The following is a 24419-nucleotide window of genomic DNA, read 5'->3' on the forward strand; positions in this document are numbered from 1 at the left end:
TAGGGGTTTTTAAAACTTTACTTTTCTTATTTATTTATTAATTTTTAGGCCTTTATTTATTTATTTATTTATTTATTTTAGTTTTTGTGGGGTTTTTTTTTAAATGTTTTACTAATTTCTCCCCCATGAATTACTTTTAATAGCATTTACTTATTTTATTTATATATGTATCTCTTTTCAGAACTGTAAACACTGCTGGCACTGGGAGGAAGGTAGTCCAGGAAAGTACCCCAAAATTTCTGCTCTGTGTGTTTCTTATAAGTCTGGCATCACCTGTGTATCAGAAACAACGCTGAAAAAAGAATGCTTGGAAAAGAGGGGTGATATGAATAGTATTTATTTGATGTAAAAAAAAAAAAAAAAAGCAAAATCAAAAAAAGCCCAAAAAACCCCCAAAAACCCCAAACCCCTCAAAAAAACCAAACAGCCAAAAAACCCAGTTTCAGTAATAAGACAAATTAGTCCTGTTTGCAAATACAGTTCTTTGAACAATAATGGGAAAAAGCATAATATGCATGTTCTGACTGACTTACATGTCAAATTCCCAAATAGCTGTTATTTCCTGAGTGGTGATGGGAAGAATAAATTCACTGTATAGTGTAAAATGTAGAATTAATTCTGAATGATGTGCAAAATCTTTCTAAATGGCTGGGACATAGCCTTCATCTTTTGTTGTTTTTCGGTTCTGTGTGTATGATTTCTTTATGGCGCTGCCAAAATGTCCCTGTTGCTCAGCAACAGCAGGCTGGAATAGCACCAGTCAGAGGAAATCTGCTGATTTACACTGGACATAAACTCTGTTCTCTTGCTCAAGTGCTTATTTTGACAGAAGGGTGAAAGCAGCCTCTGTTGGTTTGCCTCTCTGGGGCACTCATGGTCCTGGGTGGGGAGATCTCAGTTCAGGCATTAAAATACCCTTTTGCACTACATTTTATAAATCACAGAACCAGGGAATGGTTTGGGTTGTGTTGTACACCTGAATGTCACCAGCCCAGCCCCCTGCAATGGGCAGGGACATCTCCCACTGCACCAAATGGCTCAGAGACCTGCCCAACTGCACCTTGGCTTTTTCCAGGGATGGGGCATCTGTTGTATCTCTGGGCAGTGAGCCAGTGCCTCACTGCCCTACCCATGAAAAATTCCTTCTTTTTATCTGGTCAGTGTCAATCCTCTTTTACTTTAAAACCATCAACCCTCTTCCCATTGCAACGGGCGCTGATAAAAGTTTGTTCTCCTTTTTATTAAAGAGATCTTTAAGTACTGAGAGGCCACAAAAAGATCTCCTCTGGCACCTTCTCTTCTCCAGGTGAGCACCTCCAGCTCTCCCAGCCTGGCTCCAAAGCAGAGGAGCTCCAAACCCCAGGGCATCTCCATGGCCCTCTGTGCCTGCTCCAGGAATATTCTAGAAAAAACCTGACCTCATCTAGCCCCATCTGGGGCCTGTCCTGCATCTCCCCTAGGAATAATGAAGCCCTGCCTGGTCTGGAGGAGATTTCTGTAGCTCTGTTGACCCGGTGCTGTCACTGTCTTGGGCTGACTGTTTCTCCTGTACAGAGCCAGGCTTTGCACTTGCAGGTTTAAGGAGGATTGATGCCAAAGGACTGCAAAATGCCAAAGCACAGAGAGACCTGGGGCTGTTCATCCTGGAGAAGGCTCTGAGGAGGGCTTAGGGCTCCTTTGAGGGCCTGGACTGGCTCCAGGAGAGCTGGGGGAGGATTTTGGCTGTCTTGGGTGGCAATACAGGGGGAATGGGTTTACACTGCCAGAGGGAAAGATAGGATAGGTGGGATATTGGGAAGGAATTCCTGGCTGTGAGGGTGGTGAGGCCCTGGCACCAAGTTCCCAGAGAAGCTGTGGCTGCCCCTGGATCCTTGGAAGTGTCCAAGGCCAGGCTGGATGGAGCCTGAGCAACCTGGGATAATGGGAGGTGTCCCTTCCCTTGGCATAGGGGGTGGAACAAGGACCCTTTAATCCAAACAATTTTGATTCCATGATTCTGTGATAAGCACAAAGAGCAGAATTTAAAAGTTTCCCCCACACACTGATTTAAAAATTTTATTTTCCAGTGTCTTCTACACTACTTGTTTAAGAGGTAACCTATGTTTGGAAAAACTTAATGATAATAAAGAGAGAGAAACTTATAGCAAACTCAAAAAAATATGAATGTTTGTTCTAGAAATTGACTCCACAGAACATTATGTAGATATTTATTAAGTAAATCATGGAAATGCTACATTTTACAAGTGAGTGTCAGTCATATAGAAATACTGTTGAACATCTGAAAACCTAAAACTTCACCAGAAGATACTGCCAACAGTTCATCACAAATATTTTACACTCAGGCCTTTGTGATGTTTGCAAAAATACATGGTTTGGTTTTTTTTCCCCCCCTTCCCAAACTCAGAAATCATGTTAGATTTTATTTTATCTGCTACAAGGAAAACAGGTTTTGGTTTGCTTTTCCTGGTGTGATGTTAATGCATGTAGGCTCCTATCAGCTGAAGGACCTGAGCACAAGGAATATTTTTGGTGAAGATATGAGCTTCAACATGAGACAGAGCATTGGAGATATGAGCTTCAACATGAAACAGAGCATGTCAGTGAGCCCTGCAGAAAGGTTGATGCCTGTTGGGGTGATCCACACTGCTGGGTGCAGGGACAGCTCCCTCTTCCCTCTTTGCACACCCGGGGAGCCTGGGCACAGGTGGCACCTGGCTGGCGCCCTGCAGAGCTCTGCTCTGATCTCTGCCCTTCCCACCATGGGACAGAGAGAAAGGCAGAGCAGCATCTTCACAGAACCACAGAGTCACTGCCAAGGCCACCCTGACCCTGTCCCCAAGTGCCACCCCCACAAGGCCTTAAAGCCCTCCCAGGATGGGGACACCACTGCTGCCCCAAACAGCCTCTTCCTAGGTTTGATAACTATTTCTACAAAGATATTATCCCCAATAATCCAATCCAATTCATCCCAAATAATCCAATCCAATATTATCCCCAGTAATCCAATCCAATTTAAACCTCCCCTTGCACAGTTTGAGGCCATTCCCTCTCCTCCTGTCCTGTTCCCTTGGAGCTGTCCCTGGCTGTCCCCTCCTGTCAGGGAGCTCTGCAGAGCCACAAGGTCCCCACGAGCCCCCTGAGCTTCAGCAGCAGGCTGGGACAGTGCCACATTTTGCTGTTTGATATTCCTGGGCTGAATGGGACAGTGTAGGGAATGGAGTTCAGAAAATCAGCTCAAATTAGTTCTATTTGTGCACTCACTGAACAGAGCCCTTTTATTGCATAGGAAAGGGACAGCAATGGCTTTCTTGCTGCCCCCTCCTTTGCTAACCCATCACCAAGTTCAAGTATTAAAAGAAATCATGAGATTAACACAAAAATCACAGAAATCATGTCTATTTTATGTTTGTTGATTGCTAATAAACATCGCCCTCCATGGGGTTTGAGAGGTCCTCCAGGTAGAATTCTTCACAACCTATTTTCTACTTGGCAAGGAGTGCTCTTTATTCCATTTCTCTGCTACAATGAAACTCTCTAGGATGCCTCCTATTGCTGTCATAAGATGTTTGGCCATTAATTTGAAGTCCCCTCATATGCTGAAAGATGCTCTTTATTTCTTTCGTCTGATTTCGGTGTCTTCAATTTCACAGAGAGATTTTCTTTTCAGCTTCTAAGTAATTTTCCCATTGCTTATAATTCAAGTGTCTTTTCAGACATGTGTGCTTTACAATCATAACAGGTTGATATTGGGAAATGGTTCTTCCAGCACAGCCCAGTCCTACCTAATAGAGATCTCCTGAATAGAACAAACAGTTGTGGTGGGAAAAGTCTCTCCATGCAGAAGTGGTGTTGGACATTGTAGCACACAAATCACAGTCCGTTGGGCAAACACCTCATGCTTTTGCCTTAAAATGAGCTGAGTTTCTCTCATCTTGGGTCTCTATGCCTCACAGCAGGACTTCTCATGTTTCTTCATCATCAGGTAATAAGCTCTGTTGGCTTCTGGGTAGGTGACTTTGGAGAGTGGCAGCCTGCAGATCCCAGAGTGGTTCGTGGTCATTAGCAGGAAGGTCAGGGCAGACAAGCAAAAGGGCCAGGTTCCAGATGGCACCCCAAACTGCAAAGAAAAACAACAAACCACCCATTTACTGCGTGTCTTTTATTAGACTAACACCCACAGCCAGCCACCTCGAAGCAAGGTTTCTGGAGGAAGTCTAGACTCGGTTTTGCTTTGAGTCTTTTCTTAGGGGGGCTGGGTTTCTTTATGATGTCTTGACATTGTGCATCAGCCTGAAACATCTGCCAGCTCTGGTGAGAGGGCTACCTCATCTGCCATGGGGAAGGTTTCATGGGTGCACATGAGGTAGGAGAGGGTGACGATGAGACAGGAGAGCAGATACCAGAAACATTCAGCTCTTCCCTGGGCTGTGGTACTGACTGACTTTTGGCAAATGCAAAAAGAAGTTAACCCAAATTTAATGTCTCTTTAACATGTGCAGGGCCCTTTTTCCAGTTGCTTCAGGCATTAAGTAAATATCTGAAAGAGGGGAGATATTCTAGCAGCCTGCCAGTGCCTAAAGCAGGTCAGGAGAGCTGGAAAGGCACATTGGGGAAGGACTTAGACAGGATAAGGGGGAATGGCTTTCCTCTGACAGAGGGCAGGGTTAGATTGGATATGGGGAAGAAATTCTTCCCTGTGAGGGTGGGCAGGCCCTGGCACAGGCTGTCCAGAGAAGCTGTGGCTGCCCCATTCCTGGAAGGGTTCAAGGGTAGATGGGGCTTGGAGCACCCTGGGACAGTGGAAGGTGTCCCTGCGCATGGCAGGGGGTGGAACTTGATGAGTTTTAAGGTGCCTTCCAACCCAAACCATTCCTGATTCTGTGATCTCACAAGTGTCTGGAGCTGAGCTGTGGAAGTTCATGCAAACTTCGAGGATGGAAAGTGGCAAGGGATAATTCCAAATCACCTGTTCCAGTGGGAATCACACCAACCCCCTAGGCAGACAGTAACCCCTGTCCCAGACCATTTTTGCCTTTGGCTGAGTTTTTCTCCACATCTTGGTGTTTTGTCTGACAAGCCAAGGAAACCAGCCCTTAGCTGATACACTACTTACCACAGACAACATGTGGGTCACTGCTGCTCCCAGGTAGGCACTGAAGAGTGCTGTGAAGAGGAAAGGCAGTTCCTGGTGAGTTCAGCTGCTCACGGGGTACAACAGCTACAGGTACAACAATGACAAACATCTCTCCTTCTGCCTTGGAGAGCTCAACCAATTATTATGACCCTGTCTGGGCACAACCCTGCTAAACCCCTGTCTGTGTCCCCTCCAACCTGGAGCTTATGGGAGGGGTAAAACAAACAAACAAACCAACACACAAACAAACAAACAAAACTGGAGTGATGAAAAATGTGCAATTGTATAATGGGCTTTTGAAAAATGCACTGACGTGGAAAGTATGTAGCTTGATGGATGGGGTTAAGTAGGAAAATAACCCTTCTACTCTCATCTGTCCTGCCTCCAGGGCTTGAAGGTGGGTCAATGACATTCAGAGCTAAATCTCTCTTATATGAGCACTGAATGAGCAATAGTTTCACTCCCAGCTCGCTCTGATATTGAAATTTCATATGGAATTGCCTTATAAATAATTCTTCAACCCTGCTGTGTTGCCCAGCTCATGCCTTTGATCCATTTCAAGAGAATGGGGAGTGTGTACTGTCTAACTAGAGCAGAGCCCCACTCTTCTCAAAGATTAGGCATGTCCCTCTTCAAAGAAGGAGTTTGAGCCAGTATCTATGGCTGGAAAAAAAACCCACCCATGATTCATCCAGCAACGAGCGAGCAAACACAACTAATGACTCAAAACAAAGCTGATTTGATTTCAAAGACCTCAGTTAACACGTGCCCACCGACCACAGCTCTTTCTTTAAACACAGCTCTTGGCCAAAAATGAAAGCACGGAGTGCGTGAAAGCCGTGGCTCCAACACCCAGCCCCACCACTCGTCAGCCTCACCTACATCCATCTGCCTGCCTGGGGTGCCCATCTGGCTCCAGCACACCTCTGCTGTGAGGAGAGGTCTCTTCTCACCCTGTCTCACTTCCAGGGGAGGTGGAAACCCACCAGGTACCTACCACAGGCCATGGCCAGGAGGTGTGTCTGCCAGGTGAGAGCCAGGAACATGCCCCCGATGGCAGCGCACGACAGCGAGCTGTTGTAGCCCCACAGCCCCGAGTAGATTTGGCTGAACGGCGTTGCTAAGCTCAGCCCTGGAAAATAAAGCCAGAGAAATGTGTCATTCCTTGGCCAAAGGGATGAAAGCGGTGCAGAGGTGGCATGAATCCAGATTTTCAAAGGTTCTAGCCAGCACTTGTGCATCGGGCTGTTTGTAGTCGTGTTGCTAGGGTCTAAAAGGGAATCATGGCAAAATTTTCCTGTTGCTGCTGAGCTGGCTTTGGTGATTTCATTTCAGCAGAACACACATGAGTGAATGAGCCTACATGTGAACCTAAATGAATCCCTGAGGCCTGCACGTTCAGGCTGATGGCTATGACTTTGATTGATCTGCCCCTAAACCCACCAGGATACACCCAAAAATTAAGCATTTTGTGGTAAAAATTAATCTCAGTACAACAGACACTTTTTTGTTCTGAAGGTTTCCACCCTCATAAAACAAGGTAAGAGAATGGGGAAGTGAATCAAAAGAATTCTTGAAGCAGAAGTTTGAGTACATTTTGTTTCCAATTAGCCATTCTCCACTGGATGAAATACTTGTGACTTTAATTGCTGCAATCATTGTAGTTCCTGTTTTACTCCCCATGCTTTTATATAAATCTGTGGCACAAGCCAAACCATTACCTGCCATCATCCCCACTGCTGAGCCGATCACTGTGTGGACACAAATGAGTGGAGAGGAGATAAATAAACCAATCAGGAAAATTCCCCCAGTCCAGGGGTTGTCACAACCATAAACCTGGCCCACACCGACTGGGATGGATTGCAGGAGCTGTAGAAATTAACAAACCAGACAAGACAATTTGTTATCAGCTTTGTAACCTTTTTTTTTTTTTTTAAACCTATTTTTCTTGGCCAGGCTCACGTTTGGCATTTGTTGGATGCAGTCTTTCTTTTTAATTGGAATATTTGGACAGGTCTCAGGAGACAGCAGGGCATTTCCACAGGGTTTCCCCTTCCATGAAAATGACTCATGGCTTGTTCCCTTGCCCTGAGCTCCTCTGCCAGGTTTTTGCTCTAAGATGAAAGGTAAAGATTTTGTGAAAGGGTTTAATCATCCTCTTTGCATCTGCTGATTTTTGCATATCCATAGGGACCACGGGAGTGAACTTAGGGGATGGTTGGGATCCACTAGGAATATGAGCAAGAGTTGCTGGTCTGGTGGGACAGAGCCCAGCTTGGTCACAGCTTAGAGATGGTTTTGAGGCCCTTTTTGTATACAGTCTCCATAAAACTGTGTGCCATGGTAAATGTTCTTTGAGAAATGTCGCTTGTGGGTTTCTGTTTAGTGTCAATTAACTTACTTTTCTTAATCACTCCCTGGGAACCCCTTAAAATAGTCAGCTGAGCCTTAGGAAAAAATAGTTACTCTGTATTGTTTATGGTGTAATCCAGGAGAATAAAACGCTCCTTTGGAAAGGTCCCACTTGAATATAAATTAAAAATGTGTGAATGTGTACCTGCGCCCAAATTTTAAACCATTCCAACACAGTAATATCTGCTTGCTCATGGTCTTATCAGAAATATACAATTTTAAAAACAGCCTGTACCTGAAAAATTAAAAATTACCCAGTGAGTTAAATGGAATTCTCAGCACAACCTTAGCTATGGGGAGATGATCAGTATATGCATAGAAATAGAAATTGGTAATTAGATTCAGGAGAGTATTTGAAGATTACAATCTATACAACTGGATCCAACTGCACATGAAAGGATTCTCCTTTTCAAGCTATCAAAAAATGTACATTCCTAGAGTAAACCCTTATATTTTGGATAATAGTTTTCTTATAAATCAAATTTTGTACTGCCGGGCCATAAAGCAGCAAAAAAGGAGGTGGACCCATTGGAGCCAGTGCAGAGGAGGCCACGGAGCTGCTGCCAGGGCTGGAGCCCCTCTGCTCTGGAGCTAGCCTGGCACAGCTGGGGCTGCTCAGCTGCACCAGAGAAGCTCCAGGGACACCTCAGAGCCCCTGCCAGGGCCTGCAGGGGCTCCAGGAGAGCTGCACAGCCCCTGGGGACAAGGCAGGCAGGGACAGCACCCAGGCAATGGCTCCCAGGGCCAGAGGGCAGGGACAGATTTTGGCACATTGGGAATGAGGAATTGCTGGCTGGGAGGGTGAGCAGGCCCTGGCCCAGGGTGCCCAGAGCAGCTGTGGCTGCCCCTGGATCCCTGGCAGTGCCCAAGGCCAGGCTGGATGGGGCTTGGAGCAGCCTGGGACAGTGGGAGATGTCCCTGCCATGGCAGGGGGTGGACTGGATGAGGTTTAAGGTCCCAGCCAACCCAGTCCATAGGAATTTATAAAGGAAGACAACATATTTTTGTAGTGTTTTTAACTGTAAATGAAGGGGACTGTGATCCTTAAGACATCCTACCATTGTGATTTCAGCGTCTGCCCAGGTGATGTTCGGTGTTGCCATTGCAGGACGAATCGCAGTCGTGGGGAAGAAGAGGTTGTGTGGTCCTGAAGCAGCCAGGTAGAGGGTCAGGGCCAAGTTGAAAGGCAATGTGAGAACAGGCAGGTCCCACTTAGAGAAAACTGCACTTAAAGCACTGGTGAAAATAGGGCTGAAAGGAGAACAAAACCAAACTTGTCAGATGGGCAAAAATCACACCAGAACCACATCCAACTATAAACCCAGCTGCAGCAAATTTAGTCTATTTAAACAAACAAAAAAACCAAACCGAACCAAAACAACCTTCTCCTCCTTCTATCTATTTAGTTTCCTCAATCTGTCTGATCAAATCAGAGACAGAAAGGGTCACTCCATAAATTTGCTACCCCTCCAAAGGCAATTATCAATGTACAGATTCCTGTCGTGTTATGTATGCTGAATTTGGTAAAGAATCTGGTGAAGGAGACAGGATCCAGTGCTTTAATGGAGCTGTTCCCCAGCTCAGTCTCAGTGCTTACCTTTTATTTTTACCACCTGAGCTGGACTGAGACTGTGATGCCCAGGCTGGGTCTGAGTGAACTGTGAATGAGGCTGTGTGCCCTTGCTCAAGCTTGTGGATCAGCAGTAAAAGCTGACATCAAAGTGACTGTAACACCACATGAAATTCAGGCAGACAAATTACATGTGTGGTTTTAGCAATCTGCAGCTAGACATTTTGGGGTCAAAGACCAGGTTTCAAAATATTTTGCTGGCCAGATACCTAGTGGATTATGGTGTCATATATACGAGTAAAATATTACTAGTTGTTTGTTTTGATTAGTGTCAACCGTCATGTCTTGGGACCACTGAACAGCTTCTGTGTTTGGAGAAGTAAATTTTCATGACATTTTTATATGGTGACTTAAACAGATGAAACACTTGTGGTTGATGATGGTAGGAAATAGTGAAAATAATGTTCCTCTTGAAACAGAAATGAATTGATGCATCTCAGCAATATGACTCACGTTCAGAACATTGAATTACACATGATCAGCCACTGATTTTTGTTTTCCCCACTGGGATTATTTGTGATTATGTGGGTATTTTTATTTGTTTCTGGATTACATCTGAGTTTAAAAGTGTAAATAACAGCACAGATTTAACAGTACATATATGTTAGTTGTGTTGCCTTTCCACTGCTGGCTGCATAGAAATGCAGCAGCTCAGACTCATGAGTGCAGACTCTAGGGGTGGAAGGAGAAGCAGAGGAGCCATCTGTCTTACCAGGTCATGGACACCAGTGCCACAGGCAGGAGGAGCCACCAGTTGTAGTCTCCATCAGCAGAGAAGACAGCCATCAGCAATCCCACCAGGACCCCGTTGTATCCGTACAGCCCTGCTGCTATGGCTGATCTGTGGGGAGGGAACAGCTCTCCTGAAGCCCTCTCCCCTGAGGATGCTTTGCTGGCATCAGCCCTCCCTCCCCACCCAGCTGTGCCTCTGTTTGGGGATGACTTGCTCTAACTCATGCACCGAAATTCAATTTTTCACACTTGGGTCAGCACCTACTCCCCTTGTGCAGGTTTGTCCAGTGTCCCCCTGTGCCAGGTGCAGCTGCTAGGAGATCTCTCTGGCCCTACCAGGCCAGACACATGCCCAGCCAAGGCTGGGCCACACAATCACAGAAGGTTTGGGTTGGAAAGAACCTTAGAGACCACCTTGTTCCAACCTTATGCCATGGGCAAGGACACCTCCCACTAAATTCAGGCTCCTCATCCACACCAAACGTCTGACACATAAATCAGCACTGAAGTGGCCACCTGAGGGGGAAAAGCATGGACTTACCTGTCCTGACCCAGAATGAGTGCAGTTAAAGTTGAGACAAGCGTTCCCACACATCCTGTGAGTGTCCACCACGGGTTCTGCAGCAGGAGCCCGGCCAGGATGACCAGCCCAGTGAGGGGGTTGTTAACAAACATCACCTGGGATATCCCACGCAGCACCCAGTCAAGGAGCTGGATCATGAGGGGCTTGTCTGGAAAAGATCAAATCCAGCCGTAAAACAAGCCCCCTAAAGTCTGCAGATGGTACTGATTTGGGATGTATTTTTGAAACTCAGGAAAAGTTTTGGCAGGGGGACTTGGCACCACAGCTGAAGCAATGAATCAACAAGACTGTAAAACCTGACAGGGATTTATTATGGTCCACAGCGAAGGCTTACAGCTGGAAAACTGAGATGAACAGTGAGGTTGCCAGAACCCTGTGTTATAAAGTACCCTGGACCAGATTCATATGAACCAGCTAATTTATGATGTCTGTGGCTCAGATGGCAAACCGTGTGTGTATCCCACTGCTGATTTATTACAGGGACCAAACACACCTACCTATGTGTAATTTAACTTCACAGTGGCATTAGACTTGACAGAAACTGCTCAGCTGAAAGGACATGGAGTGTTAAGAAGAATGGCAGAGTACAGAATAACCATCCAGGACTATGTTCTGTGGGACTAAATTCACTTTGTACATGGCATGCTGGGAGGTAAATGTCATCTCAGACATCCCCAAGATTTAAGCACTGTGTGGATCTCTGCACAAAGCTGATTTTTCCCCCTACAAAACGGACATAAATCAGTGTAGAGCGAGTTTCTATACTACTCTAACTTGAATCACATCACTAAGAAGTTAGTTATTACTCCTTTGATGTACTTTTTTTTTGGAATCCGCTGTCATTAGTCACGATGAAGTAGGTTTACCTTTCAGCCAGGTTCCAAAATCCTTCATGTCTCCAGTGAGGTAACCCACAGCTCTGCAGAAACTCTTCCCACCCGTGCTCAGTGGATTCTGCTTCATTGGCATTCTTTCCCCCTTGGTTTCTATCTTGACATCAACACAGTTTTCCATGTTGATGTTCTGAACCTTTGCTAAAATTCAAGGGAAAAGAAAAAAAAGAAAGTTCATTACAATGTCTCTTTCTGATCCCTGTTTATTCTCTTTGCCACATTACTTCTCACCACATGTTACTTTGGAACCAGAAGGAGGAAAATCCTTACTCTGAGCATCTGATTCTTTTGTTTCCATGACCACATTCCCTCTTCGCATTCCCTGACCTCCCAGACTTCCACGCAGTTATAAGAATATTTCTCATTTATTAAGCTTCTCTGCTGCTTAACCCATACTTCCAGTTTGAATTCATCCCTCAGCCATCAATAATAGGCACCTAAATTCAGTTTTATAATCATCTATAGATTATAAAACTGGGATCAGTTCACCCTTCTCGTGAGCACAGGCTTAGCCTGGGGTTGTCCATGGTGTCTTATTCCATAACTCACATGCATGCATACATTCCTTTTTCTCATTTGAACTGCACTTTAACCTGACCAAACTTTAGAAGTACCCAGCATTGATTCAAGAGTTTGATGCCAGAATTCACAGTTCTTGCTTTCCACTCTGCCTTAGTCCTGTTGCTTTTTTCTCTGCTGAGACAATTTTGGGGACTGCATGTTGGAAGCTGTAATAAGAAACCCTTGAAGATAAATGAAAATACACTTATTAAATTTACCAGGTGCTATAAAAAGTTTAAGTAAAATAGGGGGCTGTTATAGGCCCAGAAAAGGTGTTTAGACCTAAATAAGGTGTTTGGGATGCAGGACTGGGAGATGGGATCCCCTCTGGGACACACACCCTTTGCATAAGGGGTTGCTGGAATAACCTTTGGCACCTCATACACCTAGACAGCATTGTTCAGGCACATGGATCAGAGGCTTACACCTAACAGTAAAAATCAGTGCCTATAGCCAGTTTATTGTTTGTCTAAGAGCCAGTAATAAATATGAAGTCACCAAATAAATAAGAAGCCCTGTGCCTGGAGCATACTCTGTTTCCTGAACTAATTCCTGGTGATTATCAAGCAAACACCAGACAAAGTTGTGTTGTTGTGTGAATACAGAACCAGTGGTGCTTCAGGTCTCGCTGGTGAGTGCCAGCTTGTGCAAGAAGTAATGAATTTATATTGGGAGCTGATAGTCTAAATAGGATGATACAGACACATAGGTCTTGTGTTAGTTCTTGACTCTCGCAAAACTTTATTAAAGGCCTTGTAAACAGTGTGGGGAGAGAACCCATAGCTCAGAAATGCAGGTGCTGAGTACTAAAGGTGCTTCACCCCTGGGCATTGCCCTTCCAGACCCTTCCAGTGTGGTTAAGCAGCTCTGAGTCTGTGTAGGGGAAAGCCTGGTCAATGCACCATTGGTTAATCCTGGCCATTTTCTTCTTCCTGTGGTACTGGAGGGATGGTGGTGACATTTCAGGAAGCAGTAAATACTTGCACAAATAAAACATGGACATTTTCTGCCTTCTGGAAGAGCTCAGCTAATAAAAGGATAGGTTCTATATGAGATGCTGATTGCAGGACCAGTAAATACAGAAGAGTATTGAGTTTGGCTTTGTGTAGGACATGAAGGTAAGGACCTGGAATAAAAAGGCTAAGGAAGAAAAGAAGAGGAGGAAAGAGTGGTGCTAGGGATGGTGTCTTGATACAGAAAGGCTTTTTTTGTGTCTGTTATAACTTACTATGTTAATTCATTAACCATCACTTTTTTCATACTTTATTTTGGAATAAGTAAATGGAATGTACTTTCAGTTAAATCAAAATTTCCAGCCAAGATAAATGCTCTCCGTTTGGTGAAAGTGCATTTACATTTTCCTTTCAAAGGATCTCCCTCTTTATGCAAGTTGGGCTTTCCCTGTTGCCAGCCTGTAAAATGAATTTCTGCTGCAGTGCAGAGCAGTGCTGTGAGACCCTGGGTGTTCCCCTACACGCTGGGTGAGGAGCTGTTTGCACTCAGGGGTCTGAAGGATGGGATGTAATGTGCCTGTGAAGTGTTGCAGTCACTGTCCACTCCCCTTGTACGGTGGGGATAAAAAAATGGAAGAGGCCGAGGGCCTGAATTCACCAAAAAATGGATGTATTGCTTTGCCATTTAAAGGCAAGAGTGAGCTGGCAGCGCTCCTCTGCCCTTTCCAGGGGCAGAAATAAAGCCAGCTCGCTGCAGCTGGCACGGCAAGCAGCCCAGGTGACCTGGTGAGTCACTGGCACTGATCTGCCTCCAGCTTCACACCCAGTGCCTGCCCAGCGCGTTCCGGAGCATTCTGAGCCACAGAGGCTGCAGGGCAATCCTGGTTACCCTCTGTCCTGCAGGGCTGCCCACCTCCTGTTCATTATGTCAGAATGAATCATAGAGTACCTTGTGCTGGAAGGAACACTTAAAGCTCCCCTATTCCAACCCCTCAGGCACTCCCATTTGAGCTGGGCATGGGTCTCTCTAGAGGGACCACAGGAATTTCATTGTCCAGTAGAGCTTGTGGTGTGTGACAGGAAAAGGGGCAGTGGCTGCAAACTGAGGGAGGGCAGGGTGAGATTAAACATCAGGAAGAAATTGTTCCATGTCAGATTCCCTGTCAGAGATTGCCCAGAGAAGCTGGGGCCCTGGATCCCTGTAAGTGTTCAACGCCAGGACAGACAGGCCTTGGAGCAAGCTGGGATAGTAGAAAGTGTCCCTGCCCATTGCGGGGAATGGGGCTAGATGAGCTTTAAAACCCCTTCCAACCCCAACCATTCTGTGATTTTTTATGCTAAGGGAGAGTGAAATCATTATTGAACAGCCTCCTCACCGCAGAGCAGCCAGGTGGGAAGTGGGTGTAGGCCAAGGAAACCTTTGGTTTGGGATGGGGCCCTCATGACACAGTGAAGACCCAGATCCAGCCCCGCTGATTTCATGACTTCCCTGAATCCCATCCCAGGCACTGTGTGGGGGCTGCATCCTGTCTGAGGGGGTTTTGGTGTCACCACAGCCCTGAGGCTTGTCCCATCTGTTCACAAACACAAAGTATGAAGGACTTGCACTACTTCTACTGAGTTGTCCAATAAGAGCATAAAGAGGTAGTGAAGCACTTGGAAACTGACACCAGCATAAACTTTTTTAGGCATTTTTAGTGATTTTACAAACCAGTACCTGCAATATATATGCACAGATTAATGATTTGTTAACATTATGTTCCTTCAGGGAGTAGGTGATAGCAGGAATTTAGGAAAGGAGAGAATACAAAAGGTGTTTTATCTTAGAATTGTGGATATGCTCAGAGAATTTTAACTCAATGATGTCTGAATAATAATGCAGACTGAAGTGTACATGTTCTGATGGGGATTTCATGTGTGCTGGTCTGCAGCAGGTCTTTTGAAGACCTGCAGCTGAAGTTATGCAAACACAGGGTTTTCACTGAAAGCGTTATTTTTTCTTAGTGCACAAAGCAAGGAAATGGAAATAATTGCAAAAGGAGTGTTCTGCTGGAACAGACTGCTTGGCTTCTGCAGGGGGGTAGGTTTGGTAATTTTTGTATTCTTGATTTCTATTAGTCCAAGGAAAAAAGAAAAAAATTAAAGACTAAGGTCTGTTCTCAGACAGACAGCTTGGAGCACACTGCCTCGTCTCACATAAACTCTCGAGAGGTGCTCCAGCCCTGCAGTGCAAACTCCCAGTACTGGTGTGTAACCGGTGAGATACAGGAGCAGCAGCAGGACCCAAGCAGAGCCAGTCTGAACACGCTTTTCATCTGAATGCTGTAAGAGCAAGTGGTTTGTAGTGTGCTGTAAGTGCAGAGAAACTACTGAAAACCATTTTCACGGGAAGTGAGAGCTTCCCATGAAACAAAGCAGAAAATGTAGAAGATGTTTCTCTTTTATGAAGGTGAAATCATCACATGGCCGAGATGTTTATCTACCGTGTTTCTCTAATCATCCTTTCAGAGTTAATAAATGTCCTGTAGCAAAGTGCTGACGTTATGCAACCCCGTGTCTCCCTAAATCAATTTTCCTTCCACTGGTGTGCACTTCCTCCCTGCCAGGCCATACCCACGGCATCCCAGTCATGCCTTCTAGAGCTGGGGCTGCCCTCCTGCAGCACCTGGCCCTGCAGACACTCCTTTATCCACCTGCTGAGGAGGAGACAAGCCTGGCCCCAGGTTGGTTTTGTGCTGTGCATGGTAAGAGCAGCGTTGTGCTTGCAGCTGGGAGAGGGACAGAGCTTTTAGTTTGGCTGATTAATATTCCAGGTAATGGGCGCTTCCAAGCTTGGACACGGGGCTTTTACCTGTGGAAATGCAGCAAAGCTATCTAGTGCTTTCTCTTCTTTCTGGAATTTTCCTCTCTCCCTCCCAAAATCCAGGTTTCTCTGAGGGTTTAATTTATGGTGAGGCATTTGTTTGTGCAAGGACCTGCTACCGCACAATCGCGGCCATTGTATCTTGCATTCTCCGAATTGTTGCTGTGAAGTCTGCGGGCAGCCCAGCTCTGTGAGCAGCCTGTTTTTAGAGGAATTCCTGCATCCAAGCACAATAGGAGGAAAGGGCCAGACTCTCAGCAGCTCTAATTCCAGCACAGCCCGTGTGATGTTACCAGGGGTGTAGTAAAGCTGGATTAATATTGTGTTAGGCATAGGAACACAAGAAAGCACAAGCACAATCCTTGAAACAGGTTATAATGCACTTGACCCTCACTGGAAGAAAACAGCTCAGGTTCTCCCATAGAAGATATATTTCAAAGATCAAAAGAAAGCTTAAACCTCAGACTCAAATATTCATTAAGCTCACATGCAATTCAGTTTTCAGAGACCTGTCTCTCAGGGACAGAGAAACACAGAGACACTATCTCATCAGCTGTGTATTATTACTATCTGGGCATTTTCATTTGGCAGAATGGAAAGGCAGTAAAAAGAAATGTTAAAGAGTTCTGGTTATTTCTTTTAAAAATTTATTTCTTTTTTCTATTTCCTTCAAGGCTCGGCCACCTGGGCTATGCAGTACAAATAAATCCTCACCCTGCTAGAAACTCCTTGATAACTCATGTTCTTGAGCTCCTCCTGAGCCTCAGCTGCTCTCCTTCAGCAGGGCTGCTCAAATGCTGCTTGCCAGGTGTTTTGAGGAGAGGAAAGACCCAGGTAAGTCAGTAAAAGGGTGCATTAAAAGGAAAGAACAGAGTGCTCTTACCTCTCAGACGAGCTTGGGAGGAGCCGTAGGTTTGCTGGTTAGGCCAGAAGGAAAGTAGGGAAAAAGAAAATGTCCCACCAGCTTATATAGGCTAGCATGGCTCCTGTCCTGATATTACTGATTTGTTTCTCCTCCCACTTAGTGAGCTCCAAGTGAATGTTAAGAAAGTTCCCCTTTGAATTCTCCACCTTTCCTCTTGCTCTGTCCTGGGTCTCTTGCCAACAATCTATCCAAATGTCCTCTTTCCTGCTGGATTTTTTTAAAGTTTTTTTTTAAAGTTTTTAAAATGATTTAATTTTTACTTTTTCCTTCTTTTAAAATAATTAATTCTCCTTTAACTCTGTCCTTTCTCCTTCTCTACCACTTAAAATAACAGAAGGTTTTAAAATGGACTCTCAGTATACCTGAGCTTGACCTCAAGTTCATCCTCAGCATTATCTTCCTAATCCAATACAACTTAGCATCCTTCCCTACCAAAATTCTGACCTGAGAATTTGCAACACAGTATTTTGTGTTCAGCAACCCATCAAGTTTTCCTGTTTCTGGGTACCTTTCAGAAGCACTGTTCTGTTAATGAAATGCAATGGAAGACGTGGTGACTTTCCAATGTTTAATAGCTTTTATATATTATTTGAGAAATTCAAGTTGTATTTTCCTTTCTTTTTCTTTCTTTTCCTTTCTTTTTTTTTCCTTTCTTTTTCTTTCTTTTCCTTTTTTTTTTTTTTTAACCTATCCTCCCCATCTCACTGGAGGAATCTGAAATATCAGAAGTGTGGCATATTTGAGAGGTTTATAAGGCTGTGAAAGTGCTGCAAATGACAGAGAAGGGGCTGGAGAGGGAAGTCTTGAATAGCAATGCAGGAGAAAGGGCAGAGAAGAAGATGGTGAACTTAAGGGACCTTACAGGCTAATTTAATCCATAGTAGAATTCACTTCAGGACTCTTTCACAGTGATGGCTGAGAGAAGCAACCTTGCAAATTGAGCTGGGTGCTGGAGAGAATGGTTTCTTGTTAAACCAGAACCCATCTAGCTTTATGACTTTGCTTCCCCCAGCCCTGTGGAAGCAGCCTCAGCATGCACGTGAGCTGAAGGGATGTTTTTCTCCCTGCACTCATTCCCAGGGCGCATCTCTTTTGATGGAGATGTTTTTCACAGCAGACTGGATATTTTTCCTCCCCTCAGAGGATGGCATCTGATCTAAGCTGTCAGCTTAGCATTGCTGCAAGAGCTAGAGTTCCTCTGATCAAACAGGCAGCAGCCCTTGTAGGTGAGCCAGATGCTGCCATCCTACACCTTTGCACCCAGCAGAACATGAAATTTTGCCGGGGAAGCTGCCCCACTCTGGTGCAGTTAACATATTTTCCCTTTACCATAAATTTCTCCTCGGGCTGCCTTTGATTTCTGACTGGTGAAATGAATCCTTGCATGTCCAAAGAAGGGAAATGCATTGGGTGATTTGGATGGGAGAGCCTCGCATCTGTTCAGGCTGAATTTTGATCTTCACTCCCCTCATATTTCAGGGATGCCCAGGCCTGGCTTCAAATTATTTCAAGCAGCATCTTTTCAGTTTTCCCTCAAAGGGGTGCAGCACATGGGGCAGACAGGGCTCACTCCTGGGCTGGGCTGTAGGGTATTTTATTCCCTCCAGGGAATCACAGATTCACAGGATATTCCAAGTTGGAAGGGACCCACAAGAATCATTGAGTCAGCTCTAAAGTAAATGGCCCCTACAGGGAATGAACTCACAGCCTTGTCCATGTCAGCACCATGCTCTGACCAACAGAGCCAATTCCGGGTGAGGGAATGGGAAATGAGGAATTCCAGGCGAGTTACTGGGAATGAGAGTGGGAAACAAGAGGATGTTACTGGGAATGGCAGTGGGGAACACGGGAATCTGAGGGAGTTACTGGGAATGGAGAGGGAGAAATGAGGATTTAACTGGCAGTGGGAATGGGAAATGGAAACGTGGAATTCAGGGTGAGTTCCTGGGAACGGAATTCTGGGGGAGTTATTTGGAATAGGGAAGGGAAATAGGGAATTCTGGGTGAGTTCCTGGGAATGGGAAATGAGGATTTGGGTTGGAATGTTTTGGGTTGGAAGAGACTTCAAAGCCCACCTCATTCCACCCCCTGCCTTGAGCAGGGACACCTTCCAGTACCCCAGGTTGCTCCAAGCCCTGCCCAGCCCAGCCTGGAGCACTTCCAGGGATGGGGCAGCCGCAGGCAGGGGCTGTGCCAGGGCCTCCCCACCCTCACAGGGAACAATCTCTTCCTCACATCTGCCCTCTGTCTGCATGAAGCCACTGCCACCTGTGCTGTCACCACCTGTGCAAGGGAGCCAGGTTCAGGACTGCTCTGTCTGATTCTGGTGCCTTAATGAGCCGCTTGGCAGGTTGGAGTGACACACAAAGGAGGCAGTGGCTGTCGGGTCAGTGATGGATATCTTGGAGTGGAGCATTGTTTGGATTATCAGAGCTGGTTAATCAGTGACAGGATCACAGTCTGCTGGTGGGAGTGAGGTCTCTGGCAGAGCCTACTCTGGGATGGAGAGCAGGGAAAGCCTCCAGTGCCATGTGACAATCTCTGGATCCCAGGTGCAGCCAGCTGCTGGAAAGGTGGATGCAGGAATGCCTCCCTGCAGCTGTGTGCCCTAGGAAAACCCTCCTGGTTGCCCAAGGACTGAGATTCCCCCTGTATAGGATAGATGTAGAAAGGTGGGAATGATAGAAAACCTCCCAGGTGTAACTCAGTGCCAGTTCTGGCACCCAGTGCTGGTCCCTCTGTGATGTTGGTATCCTTTGGGGTTCTAGGTGGGAAAACTGAACTTGCAATGGCCATTCCTAGGCAAAAGGATTGAGGTGTGCCACTTGTTTGTCATGTAGCTGTCACTTATGAGTTATCACTTATCACCTGCCTGGGAGTGGGCCACCAGCGCTGGAAGAGCAGGTAAATGTGTGCACATTGATCATGCAGGTGACACAGGGCACTAGAGAGTTTCCTCTTGATTTTAGGCATATGTGAAGACGACTTGGTGATGAGGACAGCTGGTATTGGTGTCTGACAGCTAAGCTGTCAGATTAAGTGTGATTCAGGAGGTCTAAATCTGTGACTTACCTCACCAGCTCCGCTGGAGAAGATGCTTGATGTTTCCTCTTCTGTGCTCTCTGGGAAGGTATCTCTGAGGAGATCCCTTGGACCAAGCCCAGTGCTGGATGTGGTCAGAACCATGTCACCACTGGATCTCAACCAGACACAGCACCAGAAAAAAGCTGAATGATCCCTGACTGGTTTAGCTCGCCCGGCAGGAGCTGCCTGGCTGCATCAGCTGGGTACAAAGCTTGAACTGGTCAGCTGTGCCAGGAAAGATTCTAATGGCCCTAATTCAGCTTCACACGCTTTGGCTTCACTCCTTTCTCAAGCCTAAGTGGCCTTGAAGTGGGCCATTAAAACCACTCGGTAGCAGATTGGCTTTTACTGCTGTTTTTGGCTGCACTCCTTGACTCAGCTTTTACCAATGGGAATAGGCCTGCTCAGGGAGCTGCATCAGCTCTTGGACTCCAACAAGTGCTTTAAAACAGTGTAAATCCATGTATGGAGCTTTGCAGGTGGCTAAACCCCAAGTCCTGCTTTTGCCAGGCTGGGGTGTGGATTATGTGATACATGCCCAGTGTGTGTGAGAGAAAGGGAGGGATCCCTTCCCTGGAAATGCTGGCAGCATTCCTCCTAAGGCAGCCCACAGAGAGATTGGCTGTCTTGCTGCAAGGACACCTTGCTGCACTGCGGTCACCTTGGTGACCACCAGGATCCTCCAGACCTCTTCTTTTGCTGCTTTCCATCTGGAGGCCCTCCAGCATGTACGGATGTAATTGTTCCTCCCCAGGTGTGGGACTCCACACTTCTTCTGGAACCCGAAGGGGCTCTTGTCAGTCCATTTTTTCCAGCCTGCTGATGACCTCTGGATGCCAACACAGCCCTCTGGTATTCCCAACACTACTTCCAGTTTTGTGCCTTCCACAAATTTGCTGAGGGTGCGCCAACATTCTGATCCTTAGTTAAGAAATTAAACTTAATTTGCCTGGCTTGCACCACTAATGTCTGGGCTCTACATGTAATTTGTGCCACTGATTATAACACTTTGAGCCCAACCATTCAGCCAATTTTCAATCCAACTTGCTTCACATTTATTTAGCCCACACTCCTGTAACTTGTCTGTGAGGATGTTATGGGACAGAGTCTCAAAACGAGGTGATGCCTCAAATTTGCTACAGTGAGGTAAGGGACTTTTGCAGCTCACCTGGGCTGGCTGTGAGCAAATCTAATGTTTCACTTCCAGAAGTGCTGCCAGTCTGTGGTTCTTGTGGAGGTGTGTGCAGAGCTGGCAGTGGTGATGGAAGCGTGGCAGGAGTGAGACAGAGCCTGTGTCCTGGCTGGGGACACAGCTGCTCTGGCCAGCCATGGTCTGTCCTGTCCCTCAGGCTGGAGGAGCAGGTCAGCCCCCACCAACATCTGTGGCCACCTTGCTTTTCATCATCTTGTTTTTATGAGTGAGTGAAGAGTGTTAAAATCTGTTTCAGCACAGAGCACCACAGGGTCTGTCACAATCTTGGACCTGTTTGCTAAGAGCAATAGTTTTGGGTTTACGCAAAGCCAACAGCTGGATGGGAATGGGAAGGTCTATCCCTGCATTTTGGCCTGCGAAACTCTCTAGAGAAGGCTGCTGTTTGCCATTCCCTGTCTGGCAGGGGATGGGGCTGGGTATGGACTGTGCTCTGCTCCGGTGTCCGTCTCCCTCTCGTGGTGTGACTCCAGCACACCCACACGTGCAGCTGTGGGAATTGCAGCAAATATTCAGATCTCCAGGTTCAGAGGGCTCACAAACAGCAGTTCCCTTGCCCTGGCACAGTCCAAACTCTTTGTGCTCTATCTGCTGCTCTGTGCTCTGCTCCTAATGGTGTATGCTCCCAAAATTTCCAGCTCTCCTAATGCATACACATCGCTTCCCTCCTCTTCTGCCTGCTCTGGAGACCCACTGTCCTTTCTGTCCACCTGGACATGCTCTCATAACTCACCTTCTCAGTCCATGCAGCTCCAAGGGTGCATAAGTGATACCTGGAAACCAGCTTATTGATTAGGAGTGGCCGTCTCTGCATCCTGGGATAGGAGTGGGGCAGGAATGTGTGAAGAGCAGGTTGTGGTGGTATTACAGCTACAGCAGTGTGTAAAAAAGCTCTGCTCTGCCAAAATAAATGGCAACTTCAGAGAGAGGTGCAGACTCTCTGGTTCATGCCTGAGTCTGAGCCTCAAGGCTGTTTGTTTTTCTGGTCATCTCTAGCATGGCAGACTGGATCATCCACTTTAGAATCACAGCATTATAGAATAGTTGCTCAGAGAAGAGCTTTGAGATTATTGAGTCCAACCATTATATTGAATCAGTCTGAAATACTGGAGGGGTTTGAAAGCCTGAGGTTGATTGTATTGCTGTATTTCAGTAAAGATGGGAAATTGAAACTGAAATAATTCTAAGTTTCAGCTTCAAAGCCCTCTCCTGTTCTCCTGGCTCCAAGGAAAAGCCCGAATTCAAAAAGGCTCTTTTTCTAAACCCACCTCAAGACTGCAGGATCCTGTTAAAAATAACAAAGCTGGCCAGACTTGCCTCTTTTTACGACACAAGGCAAAATGTTTCTCTGCTTCTTCATTTGCTTTTGCAATTTGAGATCAATTCACTTCCCTGCCTCCACTCTCAGCTTAATGAACTTCCCTGCCCTTTCTACTTCCTTTGCCCTGATGGTGGGGCAGTGAGTCTCACCCAGGGTATGGCTGCTTCCAAGGAAATAATCCATCCTCACAAAGCTGTGTGTTGTAGGACATGTATGTATTAGGCCTTAACATAGAGCAGAATGCTATAATTTTTCCAGCAAGAAACTCTTCCAGCCTATAAATCCCAGTGATTACTACTTTCTTGCCAAGTAGTTCTTATTAAAAGTGGAGGATGCTGTACACAGCATGGGTTGCTGATCAACAAGAGAAAGAGGACTGGTAGCCTCCAGAAATGAAGCATCAGACAGGAGAAACAACTGAAAACTAATAGTCAATGCAATGGATAGAGGGAGAGTTACCCTGGCAATGGAGAGAGGGAGAGTTACTCTGGCTGTGGGATTTTGCAAGCAGTGCTACCAAGTGACATTTTCATGCAAAAGCACAAATAGGTATAAATCCATTTGCAAAAAAATTCACATTTTGGGGTAGGTAAAAGAAAAAAAAAAAGGCATATCTATTGGGTAACTCAGTTTCTGTGAAGGAAGATGTCCTAAATGTGATTTAATTTGCACAAGTGAATGAAGCTCACTTGGCAACAGCAAGAAAGCATTGCTGGCTGACAGTTTGTCATCACCTCTGACTTTTTGTTTTCTCCAAAGACAGGAACTCTCTCCCTGATTTCTGGCTGAGTGGTTCTGCAGAGCAGAGATTTTTGGAAGACAGAGCAACAGACCTGTCAGCACTTGGCTGAAATGAGGGAAGTGTGGAAAAGCAGTGTCAGGTACAGGACAGGGTGTGCTGGGGGAAAAATACTCCAGACCATCCTGTGCTGCACAGGTCAAGGATGCCTCTGCCTCTCTGCCTTTGCCTTTTGCAATTCAGTGACCAGCAGAGTTTAATTTGCAGGGGCTGGGATGTGCTGCACAGCCCCAAGAACTGTGCATTTTGGTTGGTGACATAGCTGGATATTTTTGGAAATGCTTGATGCTTCAGCCCTGCTGTTTGTGCTGTGTGAAGATGCGCATTTTGGGAGCAGGGATCTGCCCCAGCTGTCTATGCAAAAAGCTGCCCCTTTTTGGATGTGAGGATGTGAGGATGCAGCTCCGTGAGACTTCAAACTCTTGAATGCACAGAGGTTACTGAGTGCACTCAGAAGCTGCTGAATGACAAGTCAGAGACACCCAAACTCATTGCCAGGCAAAACGTGGTGGGAGAAACCTTTGCTTGCCACACAGCCATCCCATGTCTTATCCCACCACTGGAATGTGTGAATTCCAGCTGTGGCAACAGCTGTAGGAATCTGTAAAAGCCCCCTGAGAACTGTAAAATCAACTGCAATCAAGGGCTTGTTTCCTGTTTGAGCTCCTTCCATCTCAAATTAAAACTGATGTAGAGGAAGAGAAAAAGCATTCAGCAAACAGGTTTCCCCCTCAGAGTGGTGACATTTCTGTAACCCTGGCAGATGTGATCTACAGAAAGCCTAAATAATTCTGTAGTGTTGGACAAGCTGTCTGTCTTTGCAGACTGGAGATGTCTGGCACGGACAGAGCACAGAGCAACTCCCCAGCAGCTGGATGTTTTTAGGAATTATCTTATTCTGACAAGTTTTGAAGTTTTGGGTTTTTCAGCTTGTAGGGAGGTTCCATGTTGCTTGACTGCCCCCCTGGAACACAGAGCCCTTCCTGGTATTTTTGGTTCCTGCTGGGATGCTGGCTGGCTCCCTGCACCAGCAGCCTGGGTGCTGGGGAGAGATGCACACTCTCCCTGTATCTGATGGTTTCGGGCTCCTAAATCAGTGCAGGTCTGCGCTGATTGCTTGCAGGTATGGGAAGAAGAGCTCTCACATTGCAAAAGGGCTGAAGAAAAGGACAATATTTATTTTAAGCTCACAGCAATGTTGAGTGGAACAACAGGGCCCAGGCTCTGCAGCAAAGCAGCTCTGGTTGCTTGAGAGTGGAGTCCAACAGGGAAATTTGTTCATCAGGCTTTAACCCACTGTGCTTTGCTGGGCTGGGAGG

General features: G+C 46.1%; 1 protein-coding gene across 2 annotated transcripts; it reads right to left on the bottom strand.

Annotated features, from left to right (window-relative positions):
* Nucleotides 1-2226: 2226 nt before the first annotated feature.
* On the bottom strand, nucleotides 2227-16773 carry SLC14A1 (solute carrier family 14 member 1 (Kidd blood group)). 2 transcript variants are annotated; one of them, XM_014269215.3, is made up of 9 exons: nucleotides 16645-16773; nucleotides 11358-11525; nucleotides 10450-10639; nucleotides 9889-10017; nucleotides 8605-8797; nucleotides 6856-7003; nucleotides 6132-6266; nucleotides 5114-5163; nucleotides 2227-4117 (listed from the first exon to the last, which is right to left on the bottom strand). In XM_014269215.3, the coding sequence occupies exons 2-9, from the start codon at nucleotides 11503-11505 to the stop codon at nucleotides 3941-3943; spliced, it is 1170 nt and encodes a 389-aa protein (XP_014124690.2). In that variant the 5' UTR covers nucleotides 11506-11525; nucleotides 16645-16773; the 3' UTR covers nucleotides 2227-3940. The 2 variants fall into 2 exon arrangements, with proteins under 2 accessions (XP_014124690.2, XP_026651138.2); XM_026795337.2 differs by having other exon boundaries at nucleotides 11358-11520; nucleotides 16645-16772.
* Nucleotides 16774-24419: the final 7646 nt, after the last annotated feature.

Source organism: Zonotrichia albicollis, chromosome Z (assembly GCF_047830755.1).
Source record: "Zonotrichia albicollis isolate bZonAlb1 chromosome Z, bZonAlb1.hap1, whole genome shotgun sequence".
Taxonomy (NCBI): domain Eukaryota; kingdom Metazoa; phylum Chordata; class Aves; order Passeriformes; family Passerellidae; genus Zonotrichia; species Zonotrichia albicollis.